General features: G+C 43.7%; 2 protein-coding genes across 5 annotated transcripts; both read right to left on the bottom strand.

Moving 5' to 3' along the window:
* Positions 1 to 5: 5 nt before the first annotated feature.
* NCOA4 (nuclear receptor coactivator 4) lies at positions 6 to 16,032 on the bottom strand. Of its 4 annotated transcripts, none has more exons than XM_081913651.1 (10): positions 15,882 to 16,032; positions 6,027 to 6,178; positions 5,483 to 5,623; positions 5,217 to 5,305; positions 4,669 to 4,777; positions 4,366 to 4,443; positions 3,372 to 3,518; positions 2,220 to 3,206; positions 1,926 to 2,015; positions 6 to 1,159 (listed from the first exon to the last, which is right to left on the bottom strand). In XM_081913651.1, the coding sequence occupies exons 2-10, from the start codon at positions 6,174 to 6,176 to the stop codon at positions 1,154 to 1,156; spliced, it is 1,797 nt and encodes a 598-aa protein (XP_081769777.1). In that variant the 5' UTR covers positions 6,177 to 6,178; positions 15,882 to 16,032; the 3' UTR covers positions 6 to 1,153. The 4 variants fall into 4 exon arrangements, with proteins under 4 accessions (XP_081769777.1, XP_081769780.1, XP_081769779.1 ...); XM_081913654.1 differs by having other exon boundaries at positions 3,372 to 3,515; XM_081913653.1 differs by having other exon boundaries at positions 15,870 to 15,893.
* Positions 16,033 to 18,539: 2,507 nt separating this feature from the next.
* LOC309371183 (chymotrypsin-like elastase family member 1) lies at positions 18,540 to 25,160 on the bottom strand (the record flags this gene model as incomplete). The annotated part of the gene is made up of 6 exons (XM_081913870.1): positions 24,969 to 25,160; positions 23,586 to 23,695; positions 21,986 to 22,080; positions 20,217 to 20,497; positions 19,618 to 19,784; positions 18,540 to 18,716 (listed from the first exon to the last, which is right to left on the bottom strand). Exons 1-6 carry the CDS (start codon positions 25,126 to 25,128, stop codon positions 18,540 to 18,542), a joined length of 990 nt encoding a protein of 329 aa, XP_081769996.1. The 5' UTR covers positions 25,129 to 25,160.
* Positions 25,161 to 27,955: the final 2,795 nt, after the last annotated feature.

The raw sequence follows: 27,955 nt of genomic DNA, 5'->3' as shown, positions 1-27,955 counted from the left end.
CTTGGTTTTTGTTCACAGCAATGGTTTAATGGAAAGACTTAATCAGCATCAAGAAATATTGAACTGATGAAGAGAGAGCAATTTTTAGGACTTGATAAAGACAGTAGGCTTGGCCTCCATTTTCATTATTTCAGGTCAACTATCTGAGGTTTGTTAAACATTCAAAAGCCCCACATTTCCATTAAATGGCTCAAACTACTACTGCAATTAAAGGAGTGCACTGGTTAAAGACAGGTGACAATAACCCTTTTGCTACTGAAGGCCTAAGTTTATATAGTTTTCAGTAGTTTAGATCAATCTACTCCACACCAGTCAAAGAGCACTTTAAGATGATTTTTTGACAAGGATCAGAGCTTCTCAGAAATGCCTTAATATCCTGTGATACAAGGCAAGTGGTATTAAGTTGTACTTAAGCAACATTTTCTTTACCCCAAACACCTAAATCTACTTAATCTAAATGTATCAATAATAGTATAAAGTTAAGAAACATGGAAGTTAAATTTGCATTAAATAGCAATGTGCTTTAGAATACCTAGACACCACTTGAATCCTGGTCAATTTCCACAACTTAAGGTTGGCACCAAGTTACTGGGAAGCTTCTGATCTTGTTTGACATAGGATCCATTCCAAGAAAATAAAACATTTTAACCACTTGGTATGAAGCTCTAAAACAATTGTTGCATAAGAGCAGGATCACTTTAAATATATTGGTCTGAAATGTCTAATGTATTTACAACCAGGAGTTGTTTAAAATAAAGGATAGGTTTGCTAAATAAAAGGAGTTTTCCCTCCCTGGGGTCTAAGTTAAGAGTTTACTTCTAAATCCTCTACTCAGCAGTCCTGGAACAGGAAGCAAGAGTCTTTTGTGCCATGTGTACTCCAAATTTAATCAGGAAGATATTTCAAAGCACTGACTTCCATGTGACCAGCCAGGGAAAGATCTTCATTTCACCCCTAGGATGCATACAGTTGCTTCTTTGCGGCATGAGTCAAATCCACAGCCCAAAGTTGACAACCATAACTCAGCTACATACAGCTTTAAAGTGAAGTTTGGAAGAGGCAGATGAATCACCCACATAAATTCGGTAGATTGCAGTCAGTACAAATGTGCGATGATCAGCAAAAAGGTAACTCTTCAAACAGTCCAGGTTTTTCACATCTAGAAATGCAATCCAGAATTGTTACATTAGAACAGAAGCTACACAAAACACAAATCTTTTTTCAAATGCACCTGTATTATTAGATTCAATTACTGGAAACAGTAATATTGCTGGAATTGTGCAACTACACCCATGATATCCTTGGAAGGTTAAACACACTCTGTATCAGCAGATCCTAGTGGGCTATGTACTTTGCAGTGTACATTCCTGAAGCAACTGACCTGGATAAGGGTTCATAGACCAGTGCAACAGTTAGTCTATGCCTACACAATGCCATCATATGCACATTAAACTTTCCCCTCTCCCTTCAAACATGCCATGTGGCTAACAGAAGATAAACCTACAGAAACTCCAGAGCAAGGAAATTCCCTCTTCTGAAGGTCAATGTGGGCAAACTGTCACAGAGCAACTGAGTAGTGGCACCCAGCATTGCAGATGGTTATCACTACCCATTCCATCACAAGAGTATTCAGTTTCGAGAATACGACCACCTTTTTTCATCACAAAAATCTAAACTGTAGGTTGGCCAAATATAGAACTTTAAAAACTAGTCCAAGTCTTGCTTAAAGATCCAAGGAACACAGGGCAAAATGACTGGGTTACAATAATGATTCATAGTTCAAGGAACCAGGGATGGTAATGTTTGATCCCTCATGTTTTTAGGAACTTCGGCTGCTTGAAACCTTGGAGGTGAACAAACAAGCTTATCAAAGGAAAGGTGTTAAAGACTCTTGCTAAAATGAGAAATGGCAGCTGAATTGTTACCTGTAGAGGATTCCGATATAGCCATTTCTCTCTCTCTCCATTCAGCTTCATACATGCAAAGAGGTCACACACTGTAGGAAGGCCGTAGTCCTGGAATAAAAGGCAGATTTCTCATTAAGCTGCACCTAGTGTGGACCACCATGCTAATCCTGTATTTTTGAACAAGCAACAAGTGGCGCTAAAAAATAATCTTAAGATGCTAAGACTGCTCACCAGACTTTCAAGGAACTTGTAGGAGCTATTAAAAAAATGTAATGCTAAAGGAGCCAGAGACAGTTGAGTGTTAATACATACATGTGCCTTCTTGCGTTGCAGCCATTTGTCTTCTGCAGGAGGCTGACTGGAAGAGTCTGTGTTCGCTGAAGACAACACCCAGCTGTTTACATTAAGAGGGAGGTGGAATGGTTCTAGAAGCTCCAGAAGAGAACTCTTGCAACTCACTTCTGCTTTCTCCCTGCTTGCTTTCTCCTCTGCACCCAATGCTATGGCCTCTGGCTTGGCTAGCCAGGCCGATAATGGGGTTTCAAGCAATTCTTTCAGTGGTTTTAGAATATCGGGACAGTCCTGTTCGCTTGCAGAAGGGGCCGGTTCCTCCCCCAGCTGTTGAGAAGGATAGAGCCAGATGTTCAGGGGAGGTTTAGCTTCACCAGGCTCAGTGATGGAGCTAGGTGTTTGTCCTACTGGCACTCCATTTTTATCCTTGCCTTCCTTCTGAAGAAGCCACTTGCACAGAGCTTCCTTCTCACAGTTTCCATCGCACACACACTCTGAAAAGCTAGAACATGGCTCATTGGCTCTGCATACATCTTCGACTTTGAAAGAGGGCTGCAGAAGCCAGGCATCATTGGTGGACAATTTCTTCCCTTCCAGGTGCTCACCGAGGCACCTGAGATTGCCAAGGTTTTCTATTTCTATACCCTTGGCCTGGGTGCCACAACAATTGTTGCAGGAATCTGCTTTGGGGAGCCAATCGCTGATATTGTATTCCTCCCTAAAGGGCTTAAACACACATTCCCACTTCTCCAAGGCATTCATGTTTTCCGATTCAGAAGGCGTAAGCAGCCAGTCGGAAAGATCCATCTCTTCTTGCTCCAGGAGCTCCAACTCATCTATCTTTTCAATGGAAAAAGAGGAACTAACTGTGGAGGTGGAACTTTTGCGCCGGCGTGAATCCATTTTCTCAGGAAATCCTTCTTGTTGGTTCTGCAGGAGCCAATTCTCCAAGTTTCTCAGATTTCCCCAGGCTTGCTCCAAGTAACACATTTTGGGAGACTTTAAATCCTGACAAACAAAATTGATACCAAACGTTAAAAACTTCCAGGAAAAAGTTCAGTTAACAAGATACCATTTGCACCTTGGTGTAATGAAGAAAATGTAAAATGAGACATCCCACCAGTTCTAAAACTTACTTTTTCCCAAGTACTGTAATCAATTAGAATACTTTACCTGGTTGGTCCCTGGTGAATGTGTTTTCAAGAGCCAGTCTTCGTAGTTCTTGCTAGGAACATGTGGACCACAGCAGGCACTGTCAGGTTTACTTCCAAGAAGCCAGTCAGAGAGTGGGCACCCCACAGTTCCAGAAGAAGGCTTCTGCTAACATCACAACAGCAAACTTATTGTTACACATTCAGTTCTGGTTAGAGATCACCAGGAAAAAACTACCACCACCCCAAGGGGCAACCAAACCATCATAGGAGCCTGACAGATTTATGAAGGGATTCTTTCAACATTTGAGCAGGAAACACTTTTGGAATCGGATTTGTTGTGAATTTGCACAGCATGCTCAGTTTAGACCTATTATCAAGTGCCCTAATTGGTGGGTCATGGCATGATAGCTATTCACAGGAAATACATAGAGTTCTAAATACTGTAGCAACTCCCTGCAGATGAAAGGCATGCTCGCTTATGGTGCATGCAAAAGGTAATCACCCTGAGAAGTCAGAATAGGGGTGGGTCTGCTGTCCAGATCCTGAACTTCCCCACCTCCTGCTAGCAATTTTGACGTGGGCACAGCTACCCACAATCACCATGAGTTCGAACTACTTTTCGGGTAGTTTGGATTCAAACAGTGCCTGCACAAGCCCTGCTTTTGGCAGAAATCGGGAACTCTGGAGTTGTAGCCATTCCCAGCAAGGCTTCCATTTGGCACAAAGTTGGAAAGGCACTGAATGCAAGTCCCACTTGCTAAATGGCAATTTGAACTCTTTCTTTGCAGCCACTTCTTTTACCTGCTCCACTTCTGATGTCAGATGTGGGGCAGTTGGGCATGTTCTGGAAGACATTCCCTGTTCCTGGATTGTAAGGTCACAGCAAGCGCACTTGGTCCTATACCTCTAATCAAGCCTTCTGTTAAGTCTCTTAAGTCACAGAACCCACAATGAAATGCTGGTAGATACTTCTGTTCTGCTGCTATCATGCAGTAAAGAACTTTTAACTCTACCTGCTCAAGTTTGGCTGGCACAGGGCAGTTCTTCCCAGAAATCCACGGGGTGTAGTCTTCTTCATCATCAGAGGTTTGCTATTTTTAAATACACAGAGAAAGTCAGAATTATGATAAACTTACTGGTTGTAACTTACTTCTTACTGAGCTTGTCATTTTAAAACTCTGCAATTTTCCAAGCCAATAACATGTTGAAAACCATGAACTTATGCAGCCCTTCAGGATTGTAGCAACTGATTATAGGCTTCCAAGTAGCAGATACACAGAACAGATCCCACACCCTTGAGGAAATCCTCTACTCACCATTGTTGTGATTGAGCCAAAAGATGTGATGGCCTCACGAAGGAATGGCATATTCGCCTCAAAGCTCAGAATGGAATTTTCTTCTGGCTGGAGAGTTAAATTGCCCAGTCTGTCAAAGGGGTGGGGTGGGGGGTGAAGAGAAAATATGCATCAAGCACTCAAGTTGAAAAAGCAAATGACCACGATCATTTTCCATAGTCCCAAAATGAAGCCACTGCTCATTAGATTAAAAAGTTGAGCAGATCCTGCTGAAAACATGGCCTTTGTGACCCATTTTGAACTGTGCCAAGGATATTAGGCCTCTCAGGTGCTTATGAATTTGATCAACAGATCAAAACCAAGACACACATAGGTGAGTCACTTTTCAAGGTCACAATTTTTAAATCTGTAGTTCAATATTTTCAAGACACATTACGAAATTGGAGATTCTATTTTGCAGGAAAATAAATTGTATGCAATCTCATACCACTGATAATGGTGTGAAACACACCTTGTAATTTTAGTAATTCTAAGCCTGGCAGTCAGATGAATTCAATAGATTTGCTTACCTCTCCAAACACGATGAAATTTGATTGGCAAGGTCGTTACTGTGAGGCTGCTCCAGCTGATGGATGAGGCAATTGAATTGTCCTAACAACTGTAAGAGACAAAAGGACTATTCGTGACTTCACTATGAACATCAAGAGCCAACTTCAGAAAGGCTCAATGTGTTCTTATGCCAATCACAATTAGCACACACTCAAGGCTAAATTACTGTAGTTCTGAACCAAGAGTTTCAAGCATAAATTGAACTAAGTGTACGGTTAGGCCTTACCCAACAGAGTTGCTGGGCCTGCTGTTGCAAGGCTTCCTCTTTCAGCTGCTGAATGAGATCCACCTGCTCAAGCAACCAAACTTCACGGCTCCGCAAGCATTCCAGGTGGCGGCTGATGCAGCTGTGAATTTGAGCTTTCACCTGTAAAATAAAAAAATGCTGGATTTGGTCACTGTTCTTATGACTAGTTCTAAGCCACCAGTGTCTGAAGTAGAATCAACCAAAGCCCATTTAATATCATTGTTATGCCAAGTTGTTTGTACTTCATGCAGCGGTGGGCCCCCATTTCAACGTGGAAAGTTTCAAGAGATAGCTAGCACACAAGTGACCCTCCTCCAAGGCTCCCAACACTGCCACAAGATGCATTTATAGTATTCCTCCCTGGCATCGATGAGGAATGATGAAGTATTCGGGTATAGTAAAGCAGGAGGTGCTGCTACATATGTGATGCTTTAGTATACATGGAGCAGCATCAAGATGATAACCTCCAGAATCAGCTATGGGGTTTTTTATTTATTTCTTCCCCTTCCTGTCCCCCAAATACCTCTCTCCAGTTGTCTTTAACTTGCTGTTCAGCCTTGACTACTCCAGCAATTGCTGTCTCCAAGTCCTTCTTAGCCTGAAGACACTTGACAAGGGGTTCCTTGCTGCTGGAGCTTGCACTTGTCTCTTGGGGTAGACTCATCCTTGACATTTCTAAAAAGAGAAACACAAAAAATAATGTGCCAATATGCCCCACTCAAACAAGCAACGGAGGATGAAATGGGCAACAGACTATGCAATATTTTCACTATTATAGATAACTTTGCCACCCACCCAGCATATGCTACCACTTTGTGTTCAAGGTTGCTTGCAACCCAAGTCTGTCTTAATTGTGCTGTTAGTCTTTTCTTTCCCACCCCTGACTATGGTCCTACCTCTGCATTTTCAACAGATCTACACTTCCAGTATTGCAACCCCTAGACAGCCAAACAGAAGAACTCTTGAGACTGAGAGCAGAGGTTTAGTGAACCAGGACTGGATGTGTGTTTTTTGGGTGGAAGCAGCAGCTGCATTATCCAGCTGGCTTCAGAGATGGCTTCTATCATCTTTGCACACTCCTGCCTTGCTCACAACAAGTTTACCTAATGCTCATGACCACAGATTATAAATTCAAGTTGTACATAGGCTTCCCAAAAACTCTTAAAATATTCTTTCAGACACCCACAATACTAGCACATTCCTAGAGTCAAGTTACACAACCAACAAACTCAAATATGTTTTACAGGACTTCAGATTGTAATTGGACAGAATGTTTCAATAAATGTTTTCCCCTATTAAAGGAAATCACCTGCACTTTCCAGAACCCAGCAGGGACCAGTTTTTCAATACTAGCCCCCAGTTCAATTCCACAAGGCCATATTCCATGCCCCTTGAAGCACTGTTGTTGTTGTTGTTCCATTTGGGTGATTAAAGCAGCAGTCCTACACTTACTTAGAAGAAATTCTATTGTCTGCAATAGGCCACGCTTTTGAGGGAACATGCATATTGCACTCACCTTTTTTTAAAAAAGTTTTCAGCCCCATTACTTTTTATTTTATTACATTTTCACCCCTCTTTTCTTCCATCATTGAACTCAAGGTGACACAGATGTGGTTCCCAGCACACAGAACTAAAAATTAGTTCAGTTTAAGATGCCTCAAAGACATGGGCATAGCCAAGGGGAGGCAGGGGCCTGCCCCCTGATATCTTCTTTTTGGAGGAATTTTTACCAGTGATCTCCCCGTAAAAGCTCAACAACTCCCCCTCCCCAACAAAAATCCTGAGCATGCTCACAGCCAGTCTATGCTACTGGCATTCTTTCGAATGTAAATCCAGCAAAGAATTCAGACACCAGCTTTAAGAATAATAGGTGCCACTCGGCCAAGTTTTACTCAGTGAGTATACTCAGAGCTTAACGAGCATGAACCTTGCTCCAAGTAGCAGATCAGCGAAGCAGACGTAGCCTGTAAAGAAATCAAGACTTCTGGCCCCTGCACTCCTGAGGAATGTGGAAACGAGCAGCAGCTTCTGTTAATATTAACCAGCACGCGAAATGAAACCAGGCAACCTCGGCAGCCCAGTGCTACGCTTATTTTCCCGCTAAGATCCAGGAGGCTTGCTCGCGTGTGCAGTTTTCAGAGGCTTCTCTGTTTCGTGGTATCGGAGGCGGCCGGCCCTGTACACATTTCTCCCGGAAGGGGGCTTGATCCCAATTGTGCATCCTTTGCGACCATTTTGGCTGCCTTCGCTTCCCTCCCGCCCTGCAATCCTGCATACCTTATGCACCGGTCTCTCACGTTTCTAGGGAGGACGAGGGCCGCTTCCTCCCGAGCCAGGGGCCGGCGCCTGCAGCACGAGATAACGCTATCCGCCCAGCGCAAGGCTGCTTTAAAAGCGCCTGCTTCCCAGAGCACATTCCGGGCCCGCCCCCCCGGCTCCTCCCCCGCTCCCGCCCTCCTCGCCCACGTGGCCAGAGCCGCCACAGCTGGGACGGAGCCTTGCACGTCTTCGCGAAGGGAGGGAGGGAGGGAGGAGGCTTGAAAACTGCCCAGCAACTCTCGCGGGGAGGGAGCCCGATCCGTCCTGCAGATCGGGGGCGAAAGGCCAAATGCAAATACAAATGGAACCGAGAGGCACGTAGGCTTGTTCCAACGAGGGGTAAATCCGCCTCCTAAAAGAGGATCTGCCACTAGGCGCATGCATGCCTTTATAGATTTACGACTATTATTATTAATAATAAAATCTGTATAGCGCCCTATACCCGCAGGTCTCAGGGTGGTTCACAGGACCATCTCTAAGATGGTTTGGGTGCAGCCAGAGCTATTGCCATATTCCAACCCTAAGGCTTGGTTTAGAGGTTATTATGCATGTTTCCTTTTATTTATACTGTACAATGCTTCTGCACAGTGTTTGAAATATGGGATCCAGCAAAGTGTGCAGAGATAGCCAGCTCTCCTGAGCCGGAGGAGATCTGGCACGAGAGTTGGGCCACAATGGCCACTGTTTGAAAATGATGCGAAAAGCATTTCCCGCAAGCATGTCAAATATAGCCACATTGTTTGTCCAGTAGAGATTCAGAGATTTGAAAAGGTGTCCCTTTTCAAATTATTAAACATTCATGCACAAAACTGTCTTCAAACTATAAAGGTAAGGTAAAGGTACCCCTGCCAGTACGGGCCAGTCATGTCCGACTCTAGGGATGTGTGCCCATCTCACTTAAGAGGCCGGGGGCCAGCGCTGTCCGGAGACACTTCCGGGTCACGTGGCCAGCGTGATGAAGCTGCTCTGGCGAGCCGGCACCAGCGCAGCACACGGAAACTCCGTTTACCTTCCCACTATAAAGCCATACCTATTTATCTACTTGCACTTAGGGGTGCTTTCGAACTGCTAGGTGGGCAGGAGCTGGGACCGGAAGACGGGAGCTCACCCCGCCGCGGGGATTCGAACCGCCGACCATGCGATCGGCAAGCCCTAGGCACTGAGGTTTTACCCAAACTATATTGCTGGCCAAAGGAAGATATGGCCTTACAGCTATGAATGTCCGAAATGTGAAGTAGTGCTTGCATACATGTGCTATAAACAGGATTACCTACGATGATGTTTAATGAAAAGGTTAAAAAATTCAAAGATAGCAGATGCCATCTTTTGGAAGCTTAGAAGGATACTGGTTTCAGTGTTAGAACTTTAGAAACGGCATATCAGGAAAGAAAAGTCTTAACATAGTGTTATAAGAATTATACAGGCTCTCATAAGGGAAAAAGAGCAGATTTTTTTTTACAACAATAGCTAAAGACTACTTACTGCACACACATGCCTTCAACATAATGGGAAGTTATCCACTAAAGAGAGAGACACAGAAATGTGGCATTCTTAATTAGGTTTCAATCTTGAGACTACCAAAAGGTGTGCATTAAAAGAGGCCTGTTTCTTCAAGCCTTTGTTATGCCAAGCGCTTCCACTACGGCCCCCCCAAAATGCAACCACTGGCCTGATCCTATATGCATATTTGAAAGGCATGCAGAGCTTCCTTCCTTCCTCAAGGGCAAAACACATGCTTTGCACGCATGTAGAAAGTGCCACGTTCAAGGCCTGATTGAAAGGATTTCAGGAAGCAGGATTGAGAAATATTTCTGCAGGGATTGGCTAAGGGGGTGGAGGTGGGGTGTTGAGCTGCATCAGTTGCTGTTGGGACTGTAACTTGCACCCCCCCCCAACCATTAGCCAGCTTGGCAGGGGCTGATGGAAGTTGAAGTCCAAGTGTCTAGGTTTCCAAGCACAGGTTTCCTTCTACTGAGCTAGATGGATCTATGGTCCAGCTCGGTATGAGACATCTTTAAATGTTGCGAGAGAACATGCATAGGATTAGGTGTCCAAACCAGCCTAATAAGTGTGGCTATTAGAATTACCATCCAAGGACCAGTGGTACAAAATCGCACATGGTGGTGTGCTCCTGTTCAGCCTTCCAGCCAGCTTGCCAGACCATTTTCCAGGGCACTCCATCCCCCACCAACAGCCAGCCAGCAATCCATGTGCGCAGAGCATACATTGCCCTCACGTAGCTATTAAGAGTCAACCCTAAGGAAGCACACTCTCAAAAGATTCTCTGTTACTTCTGCAAAGCATGGCGCTCCCCCAAAAACTTGCTCCCTGTGTAAGCAGTGCTGTTTTTACTATGGAAGACTCCGTGTTTGGAAGAAGTTCATTTTTAGTAAGGGGTAAAGGGGACCGCTGACCATTAGGTCCAGTCGTGGCTGACTCTGGGGTTGCGGCGCTCATCTCACTTTATTGGCCGAGGGAGCCAGCGTACAGCTTCCGGGTCATGTGGCCAGCATGACTAAGCCGCTTCTGGCAAACCAGAGCAGCACACGGAAATGCCATTTACCTTCCCACCGGAGTGGTACCTATTTATCTACTTGCACTTTGATGTGCTTTCGAACTGCTAGGTGGGCAGGAGGTGGGACCAAGCAACGGGAGCTCACCCTGTCGCAGAGATTTGAACTGCTGACCTTCTGATCGGCAAGCCCTAGACTCTGTGGTTTAACCCACAGCGCCACCTGCGTCTCTAGCACATTTTTAGTATATAATAAATTCTTTTTACACTTATTCACACCTCTTTTCTTCCAAGAACTGAAGGCAATATACGTAGTTCTACCCCAGCCACCCAATTCTATCATCTCAACCAGCCTACAAAGTTAGGCTGTGAGGGCACAAATTTTCTGAGGCCATCAGGTGAACGTTATTGCTGAGCACTCCAGACACAACAACACACCAGCCTTCTCTCAAATCAACAAGTGTAGCATAGCATACATCCAAAAATCAAATATAAACTATTAGCTCAACTTTCACCATTTGTACTTTTGCAGCCAACCCTGGGCATATAAGTGGTTTATACCCCTTCCTATTTCTTTCTTTATTTTACTGCAGCAATGCTTGAATGATCAAACGAAACAAATTAAAATGCTAAGCCAATTAAGGCTGCAGATAACATAAATCTTTTGTAAGTTTGTCTGCTAAGTATTTGTGGGACAAACTACAAGCAGTTTTGTCAAATGTAGTCCTTATTACTCATAATCAGCATTTAAATAGACCTGCATTACTCAAGAATGTTTTTTTTAATTGCTTACAAGATGACAGTCCTTCTTGCCTGTTTAATGCAGGTGTTCAGTTAGATCATTCTAGGTTTAGTTTGTTTTGCCTGAAGAATCATACTAATATCCATCTGCCAGCTTAAACCACAAAATGTTGCAATATATCCCACTGTTATGCCCTACCTGACAAAGCTTACATAATTCAAGCACAGACATGTGTATAATGGAATTATTGCTTGTTTGGTACTACTTGGAAAACAAAATGTGTGCTGCAAGGGGTTGGATTACCCTCAAGGTCCCAACTCTACCATGCTATGATCTCACTGGTATGTGAGGAGATATCAGAGTTCTTGTGATATTTGACTTCAGATAGGGTTACGGTTGACTTCAGTTGTTTTTATTTTGATTCTGTATTTTGTGGTTTTATATTCTGATTTCATCCTGTGAACCGCCCTGAGACCTGTGGGTATAGGGTGGTAATAATAATAATAATAATAATAATAATAATAATAATAATAATAATAATAATGGCAGCATGTTCACACATATCACAAGCAGCATGTAGACTTTAATAATAGGAATGTTACAGATTACCCACTCATCAAGACAAGGAAGCAGATATCCTACCCCAGCCACCTTTCCCAAGTTTCTCCTATTCTAGGGTTGCCATTCGTCCGGAATTCCCAGACATAGCCAGAATACGGCAGTTGGAAATGGTGTCTGAGTGGAAATAGCTTGAGTGTCATATCTGCCAGAAGTCTCCTTAAAAATAGCTCAACTTTTGTGTCCAAATTTTCGCCCTTTGAAATATGGCAACCCTTTTCATTCCAAAACACCTCCCACATATGAGCTCTAAGCTACCTTGCCTTCTGAAATGTATCTTAACTCCATAGTCAACTACAGTCAACAAACTATAGATCCTATAAGTCACGAGACTTCCACAAAAGCTCAAGGACTGTTAATGATTGTAGGACCAAAACACAAGAAGAAGAAGAAGCTGTGTTACATATGCAGACAAAATGGGTCAGGATGTTCCGAAAAGCAACATGGCTTTTCCTTGAAACACACAACTCACTGTGCCAAAGACTGAAAGCAGACGTATACAAGTTAGTTCAAACAACCCTCTATAATGGAACTAGAAGATATTTTAGGTTCATTACAAGAGGAACTGCAACTCTTGCAACATTGTGTTCCTGTTTCATAGAATATATCATTTCTAAAGTAGGTTGTGGAAAGAAGCACTTATTAGCAATACCATAGGCCTCCCGCCTCCTATATTCTGGCACTGTGTTATGTTAGAGAACCTAAATTTCCAGCATAGCTAAGTCCTCCCCTTCCCATCTACATGAGCACAAATAGTTAACCAAGTAGCTGCATGCAACCACAAGGAATACTGTATGGATACAACTGCTTTACATGCACCATTAAGTATCTCTGTGTCAGATATTCCAGTAGCAGCATCATTTTACAAAACCTAATTAATGCTCTGTTCGCTTGAAACTAAAACCAAACACTTCTTCCCATATAACTTTTTCCTGCCCAGCTTCTTAAAAACAAAGAGCACAAGACAAATAAAAACTATGGGTGGAATCCAACTTTGTGAGCTTGGACTGCCCCTCATGCAAAGACTCATGGTGTTCATGAGGGGTTGGAGGAAGGAGGGGAAAGGAAAGACCAAGCCAACTTACCCACACATACCCACACACCCACATAGTATTTATGTCAGTCACTTGGGGCCTACAAGGAAAGGGGGGAACTGCCCAGTGAACCCTATAGTCAAGAGGCTGTTTACAAGCTAAAGACATTCCCTGCTCCATACAACTTGCACACGCCAGACAAAGACTATCAAAGCAAAAGGAAATTAACACTGACATTCTTGACAACTGTCTGTCCTAACACTGATAGTATTTTCTAAGGTTGTAACTAGGAACTGGAGTGTCCCCATCACAGCTAGTACATGCATTGGGTTATATCCTTACTGTGTGTGCAGCAATGGGGGGGGGGGAACCTTTGAAATACAGTGTGAAGTAAAATAAACACAACCACTTCATGTTACCCAGTGCTCCTCTAAGTTATTTTAATAGAAGCATAATGCTCTGTGTGGCTTTCCAACAAATCATTCTGAAGGGACTGCAAATCCAATCCCACCTTCAAAACATGTGGTGCCTGAAAGGTTTTGTGGTCACATTCTTTGCATGCTCGTAAACACAAGATTATATTCTTACAGAATCATCAAGTCACCTACTTTATGACTTGCCAGTTTTCCATTATCTATGTGTTTCTATTAAAAAGAGACCAAAGGGAAAAAACAACTTTGTTCTATTTTGACAACCTTTCCTCTTAATCCAATACAAGAGAGAAAAACATAAAACACATGTAAATAAAAGCTGCAACATAAAGCCTCAGGAATTTCCTCTAAAAACCCAGAAGCTTCAACAAAAAGCCACTTGCCCATGTCTCAACAACAGGACTCAACTTTTAATAAACATATATCACTGAAACCAAGTATACTTCCTTTTACCCCCAACACAGAACATTGGTGGGAAGAAACAAGACAGGTTGAAGATTAATTGGTTCTTGAATTATAGATGTATGGTTTTGTTGTTTCACAAGAAACTAAATCTGCTGGAGCATATACCAGTATTTTAAAGATGCAAACTCCGGAAGGTGTGGTAAGTGGCTTTTATACTAAGACTAAGATTCAGAGACTCTTAAATGCATGCACTTCCCAATTTTCTACACACATCACTTCCAGCATTATGACAAAGACTAGTCCCAATTCTAGCTTTTAGGAGAATAGTAGGCAATAGGGAAGGCTGCTGCTGAAAATAATTACTCCTAACTGCTGTGCAAGTGAAGCTTCCAGAGATGCACACAGGCCACTGTGTCATCACTAAGGCAGAGCTGGGATTTCATGTTCCTTTCCTAAATTTCCTTTACCTTGATACCAGGGTGAGAGAGTATTAAGCAGAGATGAATCTAAATGCCGTTTCACTTAAAGAAATTTATCTCCCTTTTCAAAGCCCAAGATAATCTTATATCCCACAACTCCATTTCCCTCTAGCTTTCAGCATGCAGACACTTAATCGCAAACATTTAAATAGTTCTTGCTGTCATGCAGTTCTACATTCTTGCTTCTTAGCAGGGGCTGAAAGTTCTCCCTGTGCCCAACTGTAGTGATAAGCATATTATATTATTGTTATTATTTATACTCCACCCATCTGGCGGGGTATACAGCCCTGCTGTATCTACCATGGCACTCACATCTGCAACCAAATTATTTTGAAGACAAGAATTGCACCAGCCACTGTAACCTCAAAGCTTTCAGTAATGCACCAGAGAGACTGGTGCTGCAATCATACCACACAAGGAATTGCAAGGTGTGGCTGCACCTGCCAGGGAAGTTCTGGCCTTTTTGAGAGGCAACCCCACCCACTCCATAACAACCGTACTAGACAACGATGGCACTGTGTAGCAACTTTCCCCTATCCACATCAGCTACAGCTTGCCACCACCGCCTCTTAATTCCTAATATAAGTAACCAACTAGAGAAACACTTAACTCTGGCTTGATCATGTCCAATGTTTGGATTTATATATAAAAGGCAGAGATCATGATTCCACCCTTCCTATGTGGTACAGGGCATCATAATTCCAATTTTGCTGATGTGGTGAGGCTAGACTGAGGGATAAGGATAGCTGTATATTCAAAATCATGTACCAAGGTGGGTTGAAGGTTGATTGAGATCTGGGCAATTTATGGTAGACTTGCAAGAGTTGGACTCTCAGATTATTTAACGATAGCAGCAGCAAAGCTCCCACCTCATCCTCAATTAGATGGCTAAAATGAAGAAAACCAGGTGGAGATTGCTATGAACCCAGTTCTGCTACTGAAAAGCAACAGGCTTGTCATTCCTTAATTCTAAATATATAATTTCCCATCCTGTCCCACACAATGTTCCAGTTGCTGGATCAAGCAAAAACAATGACAACGAAGGAAATCCTGTAAGACATAAGTCCGCCCAGCATTGTTTAAGAGCATCAATACTGTGTAGCCAATATATGAATCCAGAACCTCTCGCAGGAAAGAGCACCCAGGAGACCCAGGTTCAAATCCCCCACGGGTCCTGAAACTCACTGGGTGATCTTTGGCCACTTGCTGCCTCTCTGCCTAGCCTACCTCACAAGGTTGTTGTCAGTGCTTTTTTAAAAGGAAAAATATGGTACTGGTACTGACCATGAAGTTGTTACAGTAAGTGCCACACTTTTAAGATGAACTGTTGGGGGAGCTGCTGGTACTGCATACCATTGAGTACCCCAAAAACACTGATTGTTGTGGGGGTTAAATGAGCAGAATGGGGGACAGCTCCATGCATTTTGAGCTGCTTGGGCTATGAATGCGATCGATAAATGGCACTAATACACAGGTGAGAATGTGAGCCACCTCGCCACCGGTTTTCTTAGCCCCCCAACAACACCCAAAACATTTTTTTTAATTTTATTTGGCGGGGGAGGGGCTTATGTTCAATCCCCAACCGCAGAAATACCAGACACTTTCAGGATAAGGAAGCAACGCAGGGCCTAAGCGTTACATTTCACGGTGAACGCCAGGAAAGATTGACACGCGTTGGACTCTTCCCACGTGCAGTTACGTAACCGGCTCCTGGGACGGAAAGCGGAGGGCAATATAGGTCAAGGCGAGCCTCTCCGCCTCACCTCCCTCCACACCCTCATGCCGGACAGCGGCCGAGGCCCTTCCTCCCAACCCGCGGCTCCCACCTTCTGACTCACCGGGCAACCTGCAGGCAGCGGCCGGCGCAAAGGCGAAAATCCCCGACGAGGCGACTTTCCCCTCAAGGAGCTCAGGCCGGAAAAGAGGGTTCGCAGGGTGGAGCGGGGGCAAGATATCGCGAGATTTCCGCGGAGGCCCGGCGCCTTCGGGTGACGGTATTCGGCCGCCCCCTCCCGTTGGTTAGCGGCACCAACGGAAGCGCCCAGGAGAAGGGAGGCATGCGCACTCGCGCCTCCAGAAGCCGCTGACCGGACTCAATTGTGGGCGACGTCGCTTCCACCTCCTCTTTACGTAAAGCAGGCTGGGAGGAGGGAAATAGCGCGTAGCTCAAAGAATTAGACAGGGAGGTTGTTTGGTTCAAGGCTTTCCCTTTGGCCTTGGCCTTACTAAGCTTTTTTAAAAAATGCATAGCTGTCCACTTTTCCCATTTCTTGAGAGGAATCCTATTCGGAGTAAGGGAATTTCCCTTAAAAAAGGGAAACGTTGACAGCTGTGAAAATGTGCCGTGTAGGGGTTGTTATTATTTGTTATTATATGATGTGTTTTGTGTTGTAAACCCCCCTGTGGCCTTTGGATGAAGGGCGGTATACAAATTTAGCAAAATAAAAGCAAACGAACAACCATTTCCTAAGTGCTTGTAGACTGAATTAAATGACAGTTAAATGTACAGTGTTGGAAAAACAAGCTTGCATTTACTCATCATTGCCATGATATATGTGTCAACGCTGCTTTTTAAAAATAATTTTCATTAATTTTCAATTTCAATCCAATAATAGCCTCATTATAACAGTACAAAATTAGAATACAATTACTAATACCAATTGTTCAAATACCGAATTCTGTATATAATTAAGGTGGCCTCCCACATGCTAGAATTGATGGTTTGATGATTTTATTTCTGCGTTCCAAAATCTTACTAATTTCAATTGCATTCCAGTCAAAATAATAAATCCTTATACAACAACTGCAATATTAATAACGTCTGTTCGTGTTGACACATTAAATGATTTATAGAACTACAAGTGAGGCAGTCAAACTATATCCTTGCTCTTCCTGTGTGTGGCAATTATTCTGTCCATGGTGTTCCTGTCCTTGTAAAATGTTACGTCTATCTTTTCCCCCGTTGTTGCTGTTCATCATGACTTGAGTGACATGTCAATGCTGCTTTGTGAATGGTTGCTGTCCTTATTTCAGATGCAGGGTTGTGTGTTGAGTGTTTTTTTGTCTCCCTCTAACCTCTCTTTTTTATTTTTCTCTCTATATATACCCTGAAGGTAATTTTTACTAGCTTGCAATAAGGCCTACTTGCCTGCATTTTTCCTGCCGGTCAAGGAAGAGGGGAAACCCCATTTCTGGAGCCCGTATGCAAACACAAGCTTTCTGCCTTTCATTGACATTTTTTTTTAAAGCCTCCTGTTTGAGGAGGATACTGTTCTGCCTCCGTTCTGTGTTTCCATGGTGGCTGCTGAGAAAGAGGCTTTCCTCCCTCTATTCAGCGCAGAAATCAACAGGCACCTCCAGTCCGTCTCTGGCAAATTCAGGTTACACGATTATAGTTGATGGGGAGCTCTAACACAAGAAACACGCTTCCTCAAAAGACTGGGTGGAGAAATGGACTGGAAAGTATGTGATAACACTTGTTTGGCGCAACATCACCTAATTTCACACACACACACACACACACACACAAATAAAAATGAATGCTCCTTAAATAGCCAACTTCCATCTTAAGGTAAAGGTAAAGGGACCCCTGACCATTAGGTCCAGTCATGGCCGACTCTGGGGTTGCGGCGCTCATCTCGCTTTATTGGCCGAGGGAGCTGGCGTACAGCTTCCAGGTCATGTGGCCAGCATGACTAAGCCGCTTCTGGTAAACCAGAGCAGCACACGGAAACACCGTTTACCTTCCCACCAGAGCGGTACCTATTTATCTACTTGCACTTTGACGTGCTTTCAAACTGCTAGGTTGGCAGAAGCAGGGACCGAGCAACGGGAGCTTGGCAAGTCCTAGGCCTTCCAGTGTGAGCCAGTGTGGTGTAGTGGTTAAGAGCGGTAGTCTCGTAATCTGGGGAACCGGGTTCGCATCTCCGCTCCTCCACATGCAGCTGCTGGGTGACCTTAGGCTAGTCACACGTCTTTGAAGTCTCTCAGCCCCACTCACCTCACAGAGTGTTTGTTGTGGGGGAGGAAGGGAAAGGAGAATGTTAGCCGCTTTGAGACTCCTTAAAGGGAGTGAAAGGCGGGATATCAAATCCAAACTCTTCTTCTAGGCTCTGTGGACGCCACCCCCATCCCATAACTTCCATCTTACCAGCCTGCAAACCAATCAGGATGAAGCGCCCCAAATATTTTTCAGACCTTATTTTCCATACATTTCAGATGTAATGGTAAGTTGCACAATGGTCTGCGGAAGAACTTGCTGGGAGGCATCCCGCCACAAACCAAAATAGAAAAAGGCGTCTTTGGAAAGTCAGCTGTTCTAGTTGGTAGTCTCGTTTGTCAGGATTGCAGGGTTGGCCCTAGGTTCAAATTTCAGCTCAGCCATGAACTCAAATCTCATTTCCCAAATCTCATTTCCAGAATTCCAGTATTAAAATAAGCACACATTCCTACATTTGCAAAGGATTTTATTGATATCTCTGGACTTCCCTTCTCCTTTACAAAAAAAAATCCTGCATTCTGATTGCTTCAATCCAAGGAATATACGCAGATGTCCTAGTAAAGACAGTAGGCTTGTTCTGCACCTGGCACCCAACTGGCCCGAAGCTCACGACCCCATGGACTTCCCATGTCTCTCTCCCAGTTTGGCAAAGAAGTGGGCCACCTGAGTCTCCCTGAAAATAAAATATCGTCCAAGAGTTGAAACATGTTCTTATGCCGGTGAGGGTTCAGTAGTAGACTTGAGTGTCGATTTAGATGGGATGCTAAATATCCAGGAGTAAAATCTTCCAGTTTTTCAGGGTTATTAGCAATGTTTTTAGCATCTCAAGATCACAGTGTTGGCTGCATGAGGTTAACTCTTCCTCTGTGCTATCCTCCCAGTTAAAAACATCCACCCAAAATGTATTTGCCCCACATGGCAAAACATAAAGGTATCCATTTGATACCTGTATGTATTGACCAACGCAGCAAATAGCAATAGGAGGTACAGGAGGAGAGTTAGGCCACAGTGTCCCAGTGCCATAGTTCTGAAACACTCCTCAGCCCCTAGTATTCACCCTCTAAGAAACTATTGGGGATCCTATTCAGAGATCTTCTTTGTCATACATACCTGGCTTGGTCTTGAAACAGTCGTATTCTAATAATAGGGTTGCCATACTTCCAAAAGTGAAAATTTGGACACAACAGTACAGTGGTTCCTCAGGTTACACACGCTTCAGGTTACAGGCACTTCAGGTTACAGACTCCGCTAACCCAGAAATATTACCTCAGGTTAAGAACTTTGCTTCAGGATAAGAATAGAAATCGTGCAGCAGCAGTGCGGCAGCAGCGGGAGGCCCCATTGGCTAAAGTGGTACCTCAGGTTAAGAACAGTTTCAGGTTAAGAACGGACCTCTGGAATGAATTAAGTTCTTAACCCGAGGTACCACTGTAGTGGCATGATAAGCTCTTACATCTTTGGCTATTGAAGTTGCAAATTTTTCAAATCAACAGTGACAGGGAGATTTGTCTACTGATAGCACCTAAAAACAGATTTGTGTGGAAAGGCTCTGCGTGAATAGCCCATTTCTGTACCTGGCAGGCAGCTGAAGACCTTGCTGTATCTTTCAGTCCAGCACAGAGCATTGATGTTTGGATTTTGCTTCCCCAGAACTTCTTGAGGTGGCATGTGTTGAAATCTATGACTGGCAACTTGGCCTGATTCAAAACCTCGGAGAGAGAGAAGTTTTCATCTTGTCCACCTTCAGTGCATAAAATAGAAGAAGAGTAAGAACCAGAACATTTTTGGAACCTTGAAGATTAGCATTTTGTGACTTTGCATTACACTGGAAATGGTAAATACTTCAAATTCTCCATCTTCTACAAGTCCTTAAATTCTAAAGAAAATGATCATGTCAGGCCTCAAACCTGTCTCAGAATAACGACACTTGTGTTAGAAGGCCTGGTGTTTAGTCCTAAGCATGTGTGGCTGATTTGGACTTCTCGGTTGTCAAGGAAATGCACTCTGCACATGTTTAGAAACTCTTTAACATATTCCAAGACTCAACTCAGCTACCAAAAACGGATTCCAGGGCCAAATTCTTCTAACTTTGCACAAATTAAGGCTGCAAAGCTATAGACACTTATTGAAAACAATGTAATTCTTATTGGTGGCACACGACACTCTGAAATACCTCTCGTGCCCCCCCAGCCAGTCACCCAGCAGGAGTGTCCCGGACGGAGAAAACTGCCTCTTTTTGGCAGGCAGGCATAATGGATAAACCTGTTGGCGGTAATCTCTTCCACTGGCTTGACCAAAGCAATGTCATACTCTAGCTCGTTTAGCTGAGGGTACTGAAAACGTTCGTGCCGATAAATTCGCTTCACCCGGTAGCTTCTTTCTGTGGATTCTGGGTAGTTAAGGTGATGCTTGCCGAGAAGAATTCGCCAGTTGGTGACATCTTCTTCCTGTCCCCTGAAAATGATGCACCGTAGAGTTGGGTGTGTTGTCTCACATGCCCCCCACCCCAATCTGCTTTTACCTGCCTTCATACTTAATAATAATAATAATAATAATAATAATAATAATAATAATACAGTGGTGCCTCGCAAGACGAAATTAATCCGTTCCGTGAGGCTCTTCGTATAGCGGTTTTTTCATCTTGCGAAGCAAGCCCATTGACAGCTTAGCGGATTAGCGCTACAGCTGTCAAGCGGCTTCCAGCGATCAGCTGTCAAGCGGCTTATCAGCGGAACAGCTGATAAGCGGCTTAGCGGCTTAAGAAAAGGGCGAAAAAAGCGAAAAAAACCCGCGGGGGGATGCAAGATTTTTTTCGTCTTGCGAAGCAACCCCATAGGGGAATTCGTTTTGCGAAGCGCCTCCAAAACGGAAAACCCTTTCGTCTAGCGGGTTTTTCGTCTTGCGAGGCGTTCGTCTTGCGGGGCACCACTGTATATTATTTGTACCCCGCCCATCTGGCTGGGTTTCCCCAGCCACTCTGGGCAGCTTCCACAGAGACCAAAAATACACTAAAATGTCACACATTAAAAACTTCCCTTAAGATGTCTTCTGAATGTCAGGTAGTTGTTTATCGCTTTGACATCTGATGGGAGGGCATTCCATAGGGCGGGTGCCACTACTGAGAAGGCCCTCTGTCTGGTTCCCTGTAGCTTTGCTTCTCGCAATGAGGGAACCGCCAAAAGGCCCTCGGCGCTGGACCTCAGCGTCCGGGCAGAACAATGGGGGTGGAGACGCTCTGTCAGGTATACTGGGCCGAGGCCCAGAATTAAGTCTAATTCTCTGCCCAGACTAGTATCGCTACCATCAATGAGCAAAACCGCATGGGCACTCAGAAAAAATTGTTCCCACAAGAAGTTCCAAGTATAGTTTTTCACTGGGGGACAAGTTAATAAAACCACTCTGTTTTCCACATGTAGAAAAAATTATATATGAACAATTATACTGGCCAATGCAGGTTCCCAACCCTTTTGCCACATGTGGAGGTGGACATTATACTTAAGGGATAAACAACAGGCAGGAGGAAAGCTGTTTAAGTCTTTCCTCTGCCCACAGCTTCCCACTCCTTCATCTCCTCTCCTCCAATGGCTTTCCCACAAGACAGGCTCAATGACCAGAAAGAAGCTTAGCCAGACAGAAAATAGGGGGAGAAAAAGTGACGGAGAAGAGAAAAGTTAGTGTGTGGATAATGTCATTATATAGTTTAGCCAGCAGGTGGCACTGTACTTAATTGTCTTTGGGTGGGGTTAGGGGTTTCCTGTGAGTGTTCTGTACTTGTGTAAGGAAGTCAATAATGTTCTTCCTGACTGGTGAGTCCTCTAAGCATTGCATGACAGTAGGTACGCCCCACCTGCTTTATCGATGCCAAAAGGCATACCATTTTGCATGAGCCACCCACATTGTTTTGATCTGCCTCCACAAATTCACACACAGTAGGTAACTTACTTCTGGAAGCAGTGGGCAGCAGTGAGAACCCAGTTTTTGTGAATGAGGGTGCCACCACAGACATGGACAAATTTATCGCTTGGTTTGGAACGGACCTGGGAAGGAAAATGGAGGGAGAAAATGCAGAGCTGAATCACAAGAAGGAATTGGAAGTAGGGCAAGAGTAACCTCTGGAACAGCGGTTCCCAAACTTTCCCCTCCACAGACCACTGGAAAACTGCTGAGGATATTGGGGAAAACCTTAATAATTTTTAGAATCAATTGTAAATGGTCACAGGCCAGAGTTTGAGAACCCTGTTGCACAATATATCACATGTGAAATTGATTTTTAAAACAAGGCATTCTTTTTTTCCTACTGCGTACATAAAGCAAGTCGGGTATGTGAAGTCTTTCACAGCAGTCTAGCCATTGAGCCAGGCCCTTTTTCGGGATACTCCATTCCATTGCCCCTCTTTTCCTTTTCTTTCTTTCCCAACTTCAACATTCAACCAAAATGTTGAGATAGCTGAGCATGCTCAATTCGCATTGGGCTGTTTTGGGTTCTCACCCCTAACCCCACCTTAGTTTTTGTTTTTTTAAAAAACACTTTTCTTTTCTTTTCTTTTCTTTTGCAAACTTTGGCATTCCCCTGCTGATAGGTCCCCGTGGTGCAAAGATGACGCAGTTTTCCCTACATGACAACTGGCACTTGGAGAATTCGGAGCACTCTTAGTACATAGGGCAAGTGTGACCTGCAACAAAATATTGCAGTGTGAAGTACAATTTGCTGTGGTGGAGATTAAAGAAGGAAGAAACAGATACAGTGGTACCTCAGGTTACATACGCTTCAGGTTACGTACGCTTCAGGTTACAGACTCCGCTAAACCAGAAATATTACCTCCGGTTAAGAACTTTGCTTCAGGATGAGAACAGAAATCGTGCTCTGGCGGCGCGATGGCAGCGGGGGGCCCATTAGCTAAAGTGGTGCTTCAGGTTAAGAACAGTTTCAAGTTAAGAATGGACCTCTGGAACAAATTAAGTACTTAACCCGAAGTACCACAGTACAGTAGTACCGTACCTTGGAAATCAAACAGCTTAGTTCCCAAACGTTTTGTCTCCCGAACGTCACAAACCCGGAAGTGACTGTTCTGGTTTGTGAACTGTTTTTGGAAGCCAAACGTCCAATGGGGCTTCCACAGCTTCTGATTGGCTGCAGGAGGTTCCTGCAGCCAAGCAGAAGCTGCACTTTGGTTTTCGTTTGTTTTGGAGGTTGAATGGACTTCCGGAATGGATTCCGTTTGACTTCCAAGGTACGACTGTACAAAGAAACCAGTAATTCATGTCCACACCACCCTGGGAGCAAAACAATGGGCAGCTAGCCACTCATCTCCCAGCCATGCTGAACAGGGAAGTAATAAAATTGGCTGAACCTACAAACAGGAAAGTGTCAAGCAAATTTAGAAAGGGCCTTTGCTGATTTGAACTTAGTTTCTGATTGGAACTACTTCTGGTTGGACCTAGCTTCTGAATTGACAGGTTGCAGACCTCTCTTGTAGACCCCAAGCCCTCCTCCAAATTTTGTGCGTGCCCAAGGTTTGAGAATCACTGAAACATTTCGTACCTGTAAGGAGACTTGCCACGGCCAAGAATGAGGCCTCGCTTCATTGCCGGCAATAATCTTAGCAAATATGTTTGGTTGGAAATACGCAACACCGCAGTTTTTAGGCCAGTCTGAAATGCGAAAGAAAAATAATGGGGTCATACAGAAAAAGCAAGGGGGATATTTAAGCCAGTGATAGATAGATAGATAGATAGATAGATAGATAGATAGATAGATAGATAGATGATAGATAGATAGATAGATAGATGATAGATAGATATAGATAGATAGATAGATAGATAGATAGATAGATAGATAGATAGATAGATGATAGATAGATAGATAGATAGATGATAGATGATAGATAGATGATAGATAGATAGATAGATAGATGATAGATAGAAGATAGATGATGATAGATAGATAGATAGATAGATAGATAGATGATAGATAGAGATAGATGATAGATGATAGATAGATGATAGATAGATAGATAGATAGATAGATAGATAGATAGATAGATGATAGATAGATAGATAGATAGATGATAGATAGATAGATAGATAGATAGATAGATAGATAGATAGATGATAGATAGATAGATAGATAGATGATAGATAGATTAGATAGATAGATAGATAGATGATAGATAGATAGGTAGATAGATAGATAGATGATAGATAGATAGATAGATGATAGATAGATAGATAGATAGATAGATAGATATAGATAGATGATAGATAGATATTCACGGTTCCCAACTGTGCAGAGAAGAGTCCTTTGTGTGTACAGAGGGGTTTTTTCAGTACAGTACAATGAATGGGGTATGTGTGCAGGGATAATAATAATACTGTATTTGTATGCCACTCATATTTCCCCAACCACTCTGGGCGGCTCCCGACAGAATATTAAAAACATAATAAAACAAGTCTGATCGTGGTCCTTTCCACATGCGTTAAGACCCCTATTCCCCTCACAGAGTTAACTGTTTTCAAAGTGCCCTGGGAATAGATTGATTGTTAAACCATTCCTTATGCATATCCCGACCTTTTTCTGTGTCTATCTGCAGAAAGAAATTGAGTATGTGTTGGAGGTGTGAAATCTCCCATCTTTTCCAGTGGAATCCCATGCATGTCTACTTCAAAGTAAGCCCTGGTAAGTATTATAGGATAGCATCCCTTATCTTAATGTCACCAAAAGCTCCTCTTGCTTAATTGCTCTGCAAAAGCTTTCTGTTAAAGGTACAAGAGCAAGACTAGGAACAAAACATGGCAATCTTGTTCATAATTTGCACAATGGTAAGAATAAACTGAACTAGATGATGCAACGTTCTGACTCCGTATAAGCAAGTTTCCTGTGCTCCTATGTAATAACCACGACCAAGAAATGACAATCCCATCTTACCTAAATCCAGGCGTCTGGGAAGAAATACCGCCTGTGTCAAAGACACCTTGGTCAAGGAAAGCACAGAAAGCCAAGCAAAGAATCTGTCCAAAATCATCGCCAAAAGAAAAGAAAAAAAGACTTGATCCAGGAATTGTGCAAAGGGAAACTGAGTTTGCATGTGAACAGGATGGCTGGGTCCAGCGTGAGAGAAGAGGGGACTGCTGCTCGTTGTTGCTGTCACTGTTAATGCACTCAGACAAAGCACAGAGGATCAAAACAATGAGGTCTAGATGCTTCTGCATGGACGCGACACTCCTTTCTATGGCTGGCTGCAAGAGAGCCGTTCTCATCAGCAATTTTACACCAAAAGGCCCAAACAGGTCAGGTAGCAGCTGCTGCAAGACATGGGGTATGCACAGAAGGATTGCCAACTGACCAGGAAAAGAAATTAGTCAAGTGTTGACCATAACTCCCACATGCGGAAGTGAATGCAGAGATAATGTTGCTACTTTCTTTATTGGCTCAGCTCTTGCGCTTTTAAGAGCAGATTAATCTGCCCTCATTAGCAGGAGGAAGCTGTTCACTGACTCCAGATAACGCTCATCTCCCTGCAGTGAAAAGCTCCAGCTTGCTACTGCCTGGGCACTGGGTTGCAGTTAAAGGCAGAAGAGCCAAAGCTGAGTTTAAAGTTGGCAACCCTAAGTGTACGCGATCAGTCATACGCAGAGGAGAAAATGATAGGATTTATTGCAGGGATTTTGGAATTAGAGGGGGAGGATGATAAAGAAAATGCCATTGATGCTTTCCCTGTTAAGAGAGGGGACAAACTTTTTTCATACATTAAAATAGGTGTGCTGAGGGAGGAGGGGGATCATGCCCACTAGTTCTGCCTCTAATCTCCATATCTTTATCTGAATGTCAGAACATGCCTCTGTATATGCAATTACATGCGCATAGGCTCTGCATCAGCATCCATGCCTGCAGTCAGGAACCCTGCAAAATTCAGCACCCTAATTGCAGGGGGTGGATCTAAACGCTGGGGGAAAAACATGCTATAAATAAGTCAGAAATTAGATGGTTTTAACGAAAGAAAAAAAATCCTATGGGAAATGTCGTTTTAAACTATTCCTGCTCTCTGGTGCCATCTGGTGTTGAATGCTTAAAGCACATTCATTTTGTCGTTTCTTTACTAATGTAGCTGGGAGCCTGTGTGCATACAACTTATGTGCATATTCAGGATCTGTTCCCACTCTCTCATGGGATTGGGATGAGGACAGCTGGGTACAATTCCATGCCCCTTTGCACCATGGGCATAACCAGAATTTATTTTGGTGGGTGGGCAGGCTTCATGTTAGGTATATTTCAAAAAGTAAAAACCAGGACATCCTGAAAGTTGCTGAGCTGTTTTTAGACAAACACCAAAAAGACACAGAACTTCCATTTGTTATTTCTTATTCATTTAGGGGGCAACTACCCCCATGCCCCTCCTTGGCTATGTCCATGCTTTGCACACATTGAGCCTCCTGCACACTGTTCTTGAAGGAATAAAAAGGGACTGTGTCTAATTTCCTACACCCACATTCAGTGAATAGGAGCACAATCTCCAAACTGTTCAGTTGACGGTGCTTAAAAGCTTTCTTCAAACCTTCCTGCTGAATGTGGGAAGGTCAGGAGTAGCAAAGAGGGGCTGGGTCAGTGAGGGCACAGCTGTTGTACTCGGACTAGGGGAAGCGCTCTGTGTAACTCAAAAGCTTGCACATTGCATTTTCAACAATGCTTGGCTGAAGGTGTATTCTTTTTTACTCACCGTTTGAATTTTGCTCCAGTGGACCAAAACAACTACAGTGGTACCTTGGTTTAAGAACAGCTCAGTTTATGAACAAACTTAGATTAAGAACGCTGCAAACCCAGAAGTAGGTGTTTTCCTTTGTGAACTTTGCCTTGGAAGCAGAACATGTTTCGTTTCCTGTTGAGTGTGTTCCATTTGTAAACTGAGTCCCCCGTTGCTATGGGAAAACCCGCCTTGGTTTAAGAACGCTTTGGTTTAAGGACAGACTTCCAGAACTGATTAAGTTCGTAAACCAAGGTACCACTGTATTTGGAACTATGGAACATTATAGGTCACTTGCTAGAAATTCATGACTGTTCACCAGGTAAACACTAGGTGGCGTGAAGAAGCTTCTTCATATTTCTATGAAGGCGGTAAAGCCAATTTAATGCACTGGCAGCTCTTGACCCAGATTCGTTAAATTACACTGCCTCTAACTGCATCAAGTGTTCGTGTGTAGAGGGAAGGAGGAGGGCTGGTTGCTGGGTGGGGAAGAGCCAGCCTGATTATGCAGCTGAAGAGGCTGCTGTGAAATTGTTGGCAAGCTACAAAGGGTAGCTTCATTTTCTTATTGCCTATGATTTGCCCAGGGACAGTTTTTCCTCATTTCTGTCTCAAAATGCTACAGTTATTTCAAACATTGTTGAAGGTGGAGCACGCTCTGTGATTTATTAGGAGTCTGATAAGCAGACAGGTGACATCTGCTTAGCTCACATATTAGACATGGGATTAATGCATCTAAGACTCGCAAGCTGCAGCCCAGGATTCTGCAACCTCCATCCACCCTTTTTCTGCGTGTGAGTTTTGAAAGGTTGGGAAATAACGACAAAGTGCAGCATATAATCTTCTTCTAACTGGTTGAGCCGGGCCTACGATGGGACATGGTATCTTCAGGGTGACAAAACACCCCATCAGTAAAAATGGGTGGAGATACAGTGGTACCTCGGGTTAAGAACTTAATTCGTTCTGGAGGTCCGTTCTTAACCTGAAACTGTTCTTAACCTGAAGCACCACATTAGCTAATGGGGCCTCCCACTGCCGCCATGCCACTGCTGTGTGATTTCTCATCCTGAAGCAAAGTTCTTAACCCAAGGTACTATTTCTGGGTTAGCGGAGTCTGTAACCTGAAGCGTCTGTAACCACGTCTGCATACAGTACCACTGTATGCAGTGGGATC

This window comes from Podarcis melisellensis (genome assembly GCF_964234715.1).
Source record: "Podarcis melisellensis genome assembly, chromosome: 5".
Lineage (NCBI taxonomy): Eukaryota > Metazoa > Chordata > Lepidosauria > Squamata > Lacertidae > Podarcis > Podarcis melisellensis.
The sequence above is the reverse complement of the archived record's forward strand: the minus strand, read 5'-3'. Positions and strand labels throughout refer to the sequence as shown.

Excerpts from the sequence above, each read along its gene's own strand:
- NCOA4 (XM_081913651.1), bottom strand. The coding sequence starts at position 6,176 with ATGTCAAGGATGAGTCTACCCCAAGAGACAAGTGCAAGCTCCAGCAGC. Across the intron at positions 5,306-5,482 it reads AGGCCCAGCAACTCTGTTGG|TTGTTAGGACAATTCAATTG; the intron begins GTAAGGCCTAAC and ends TGTCTCTTACAG. Across the intron at positions 2,016-2,219 it reads TGCAACGCAAGAAGGCACAT|GACTACGGCCTTCCTACAGT; the intron begins GTATGTATTAAC and ends CTTTTATTCCAG.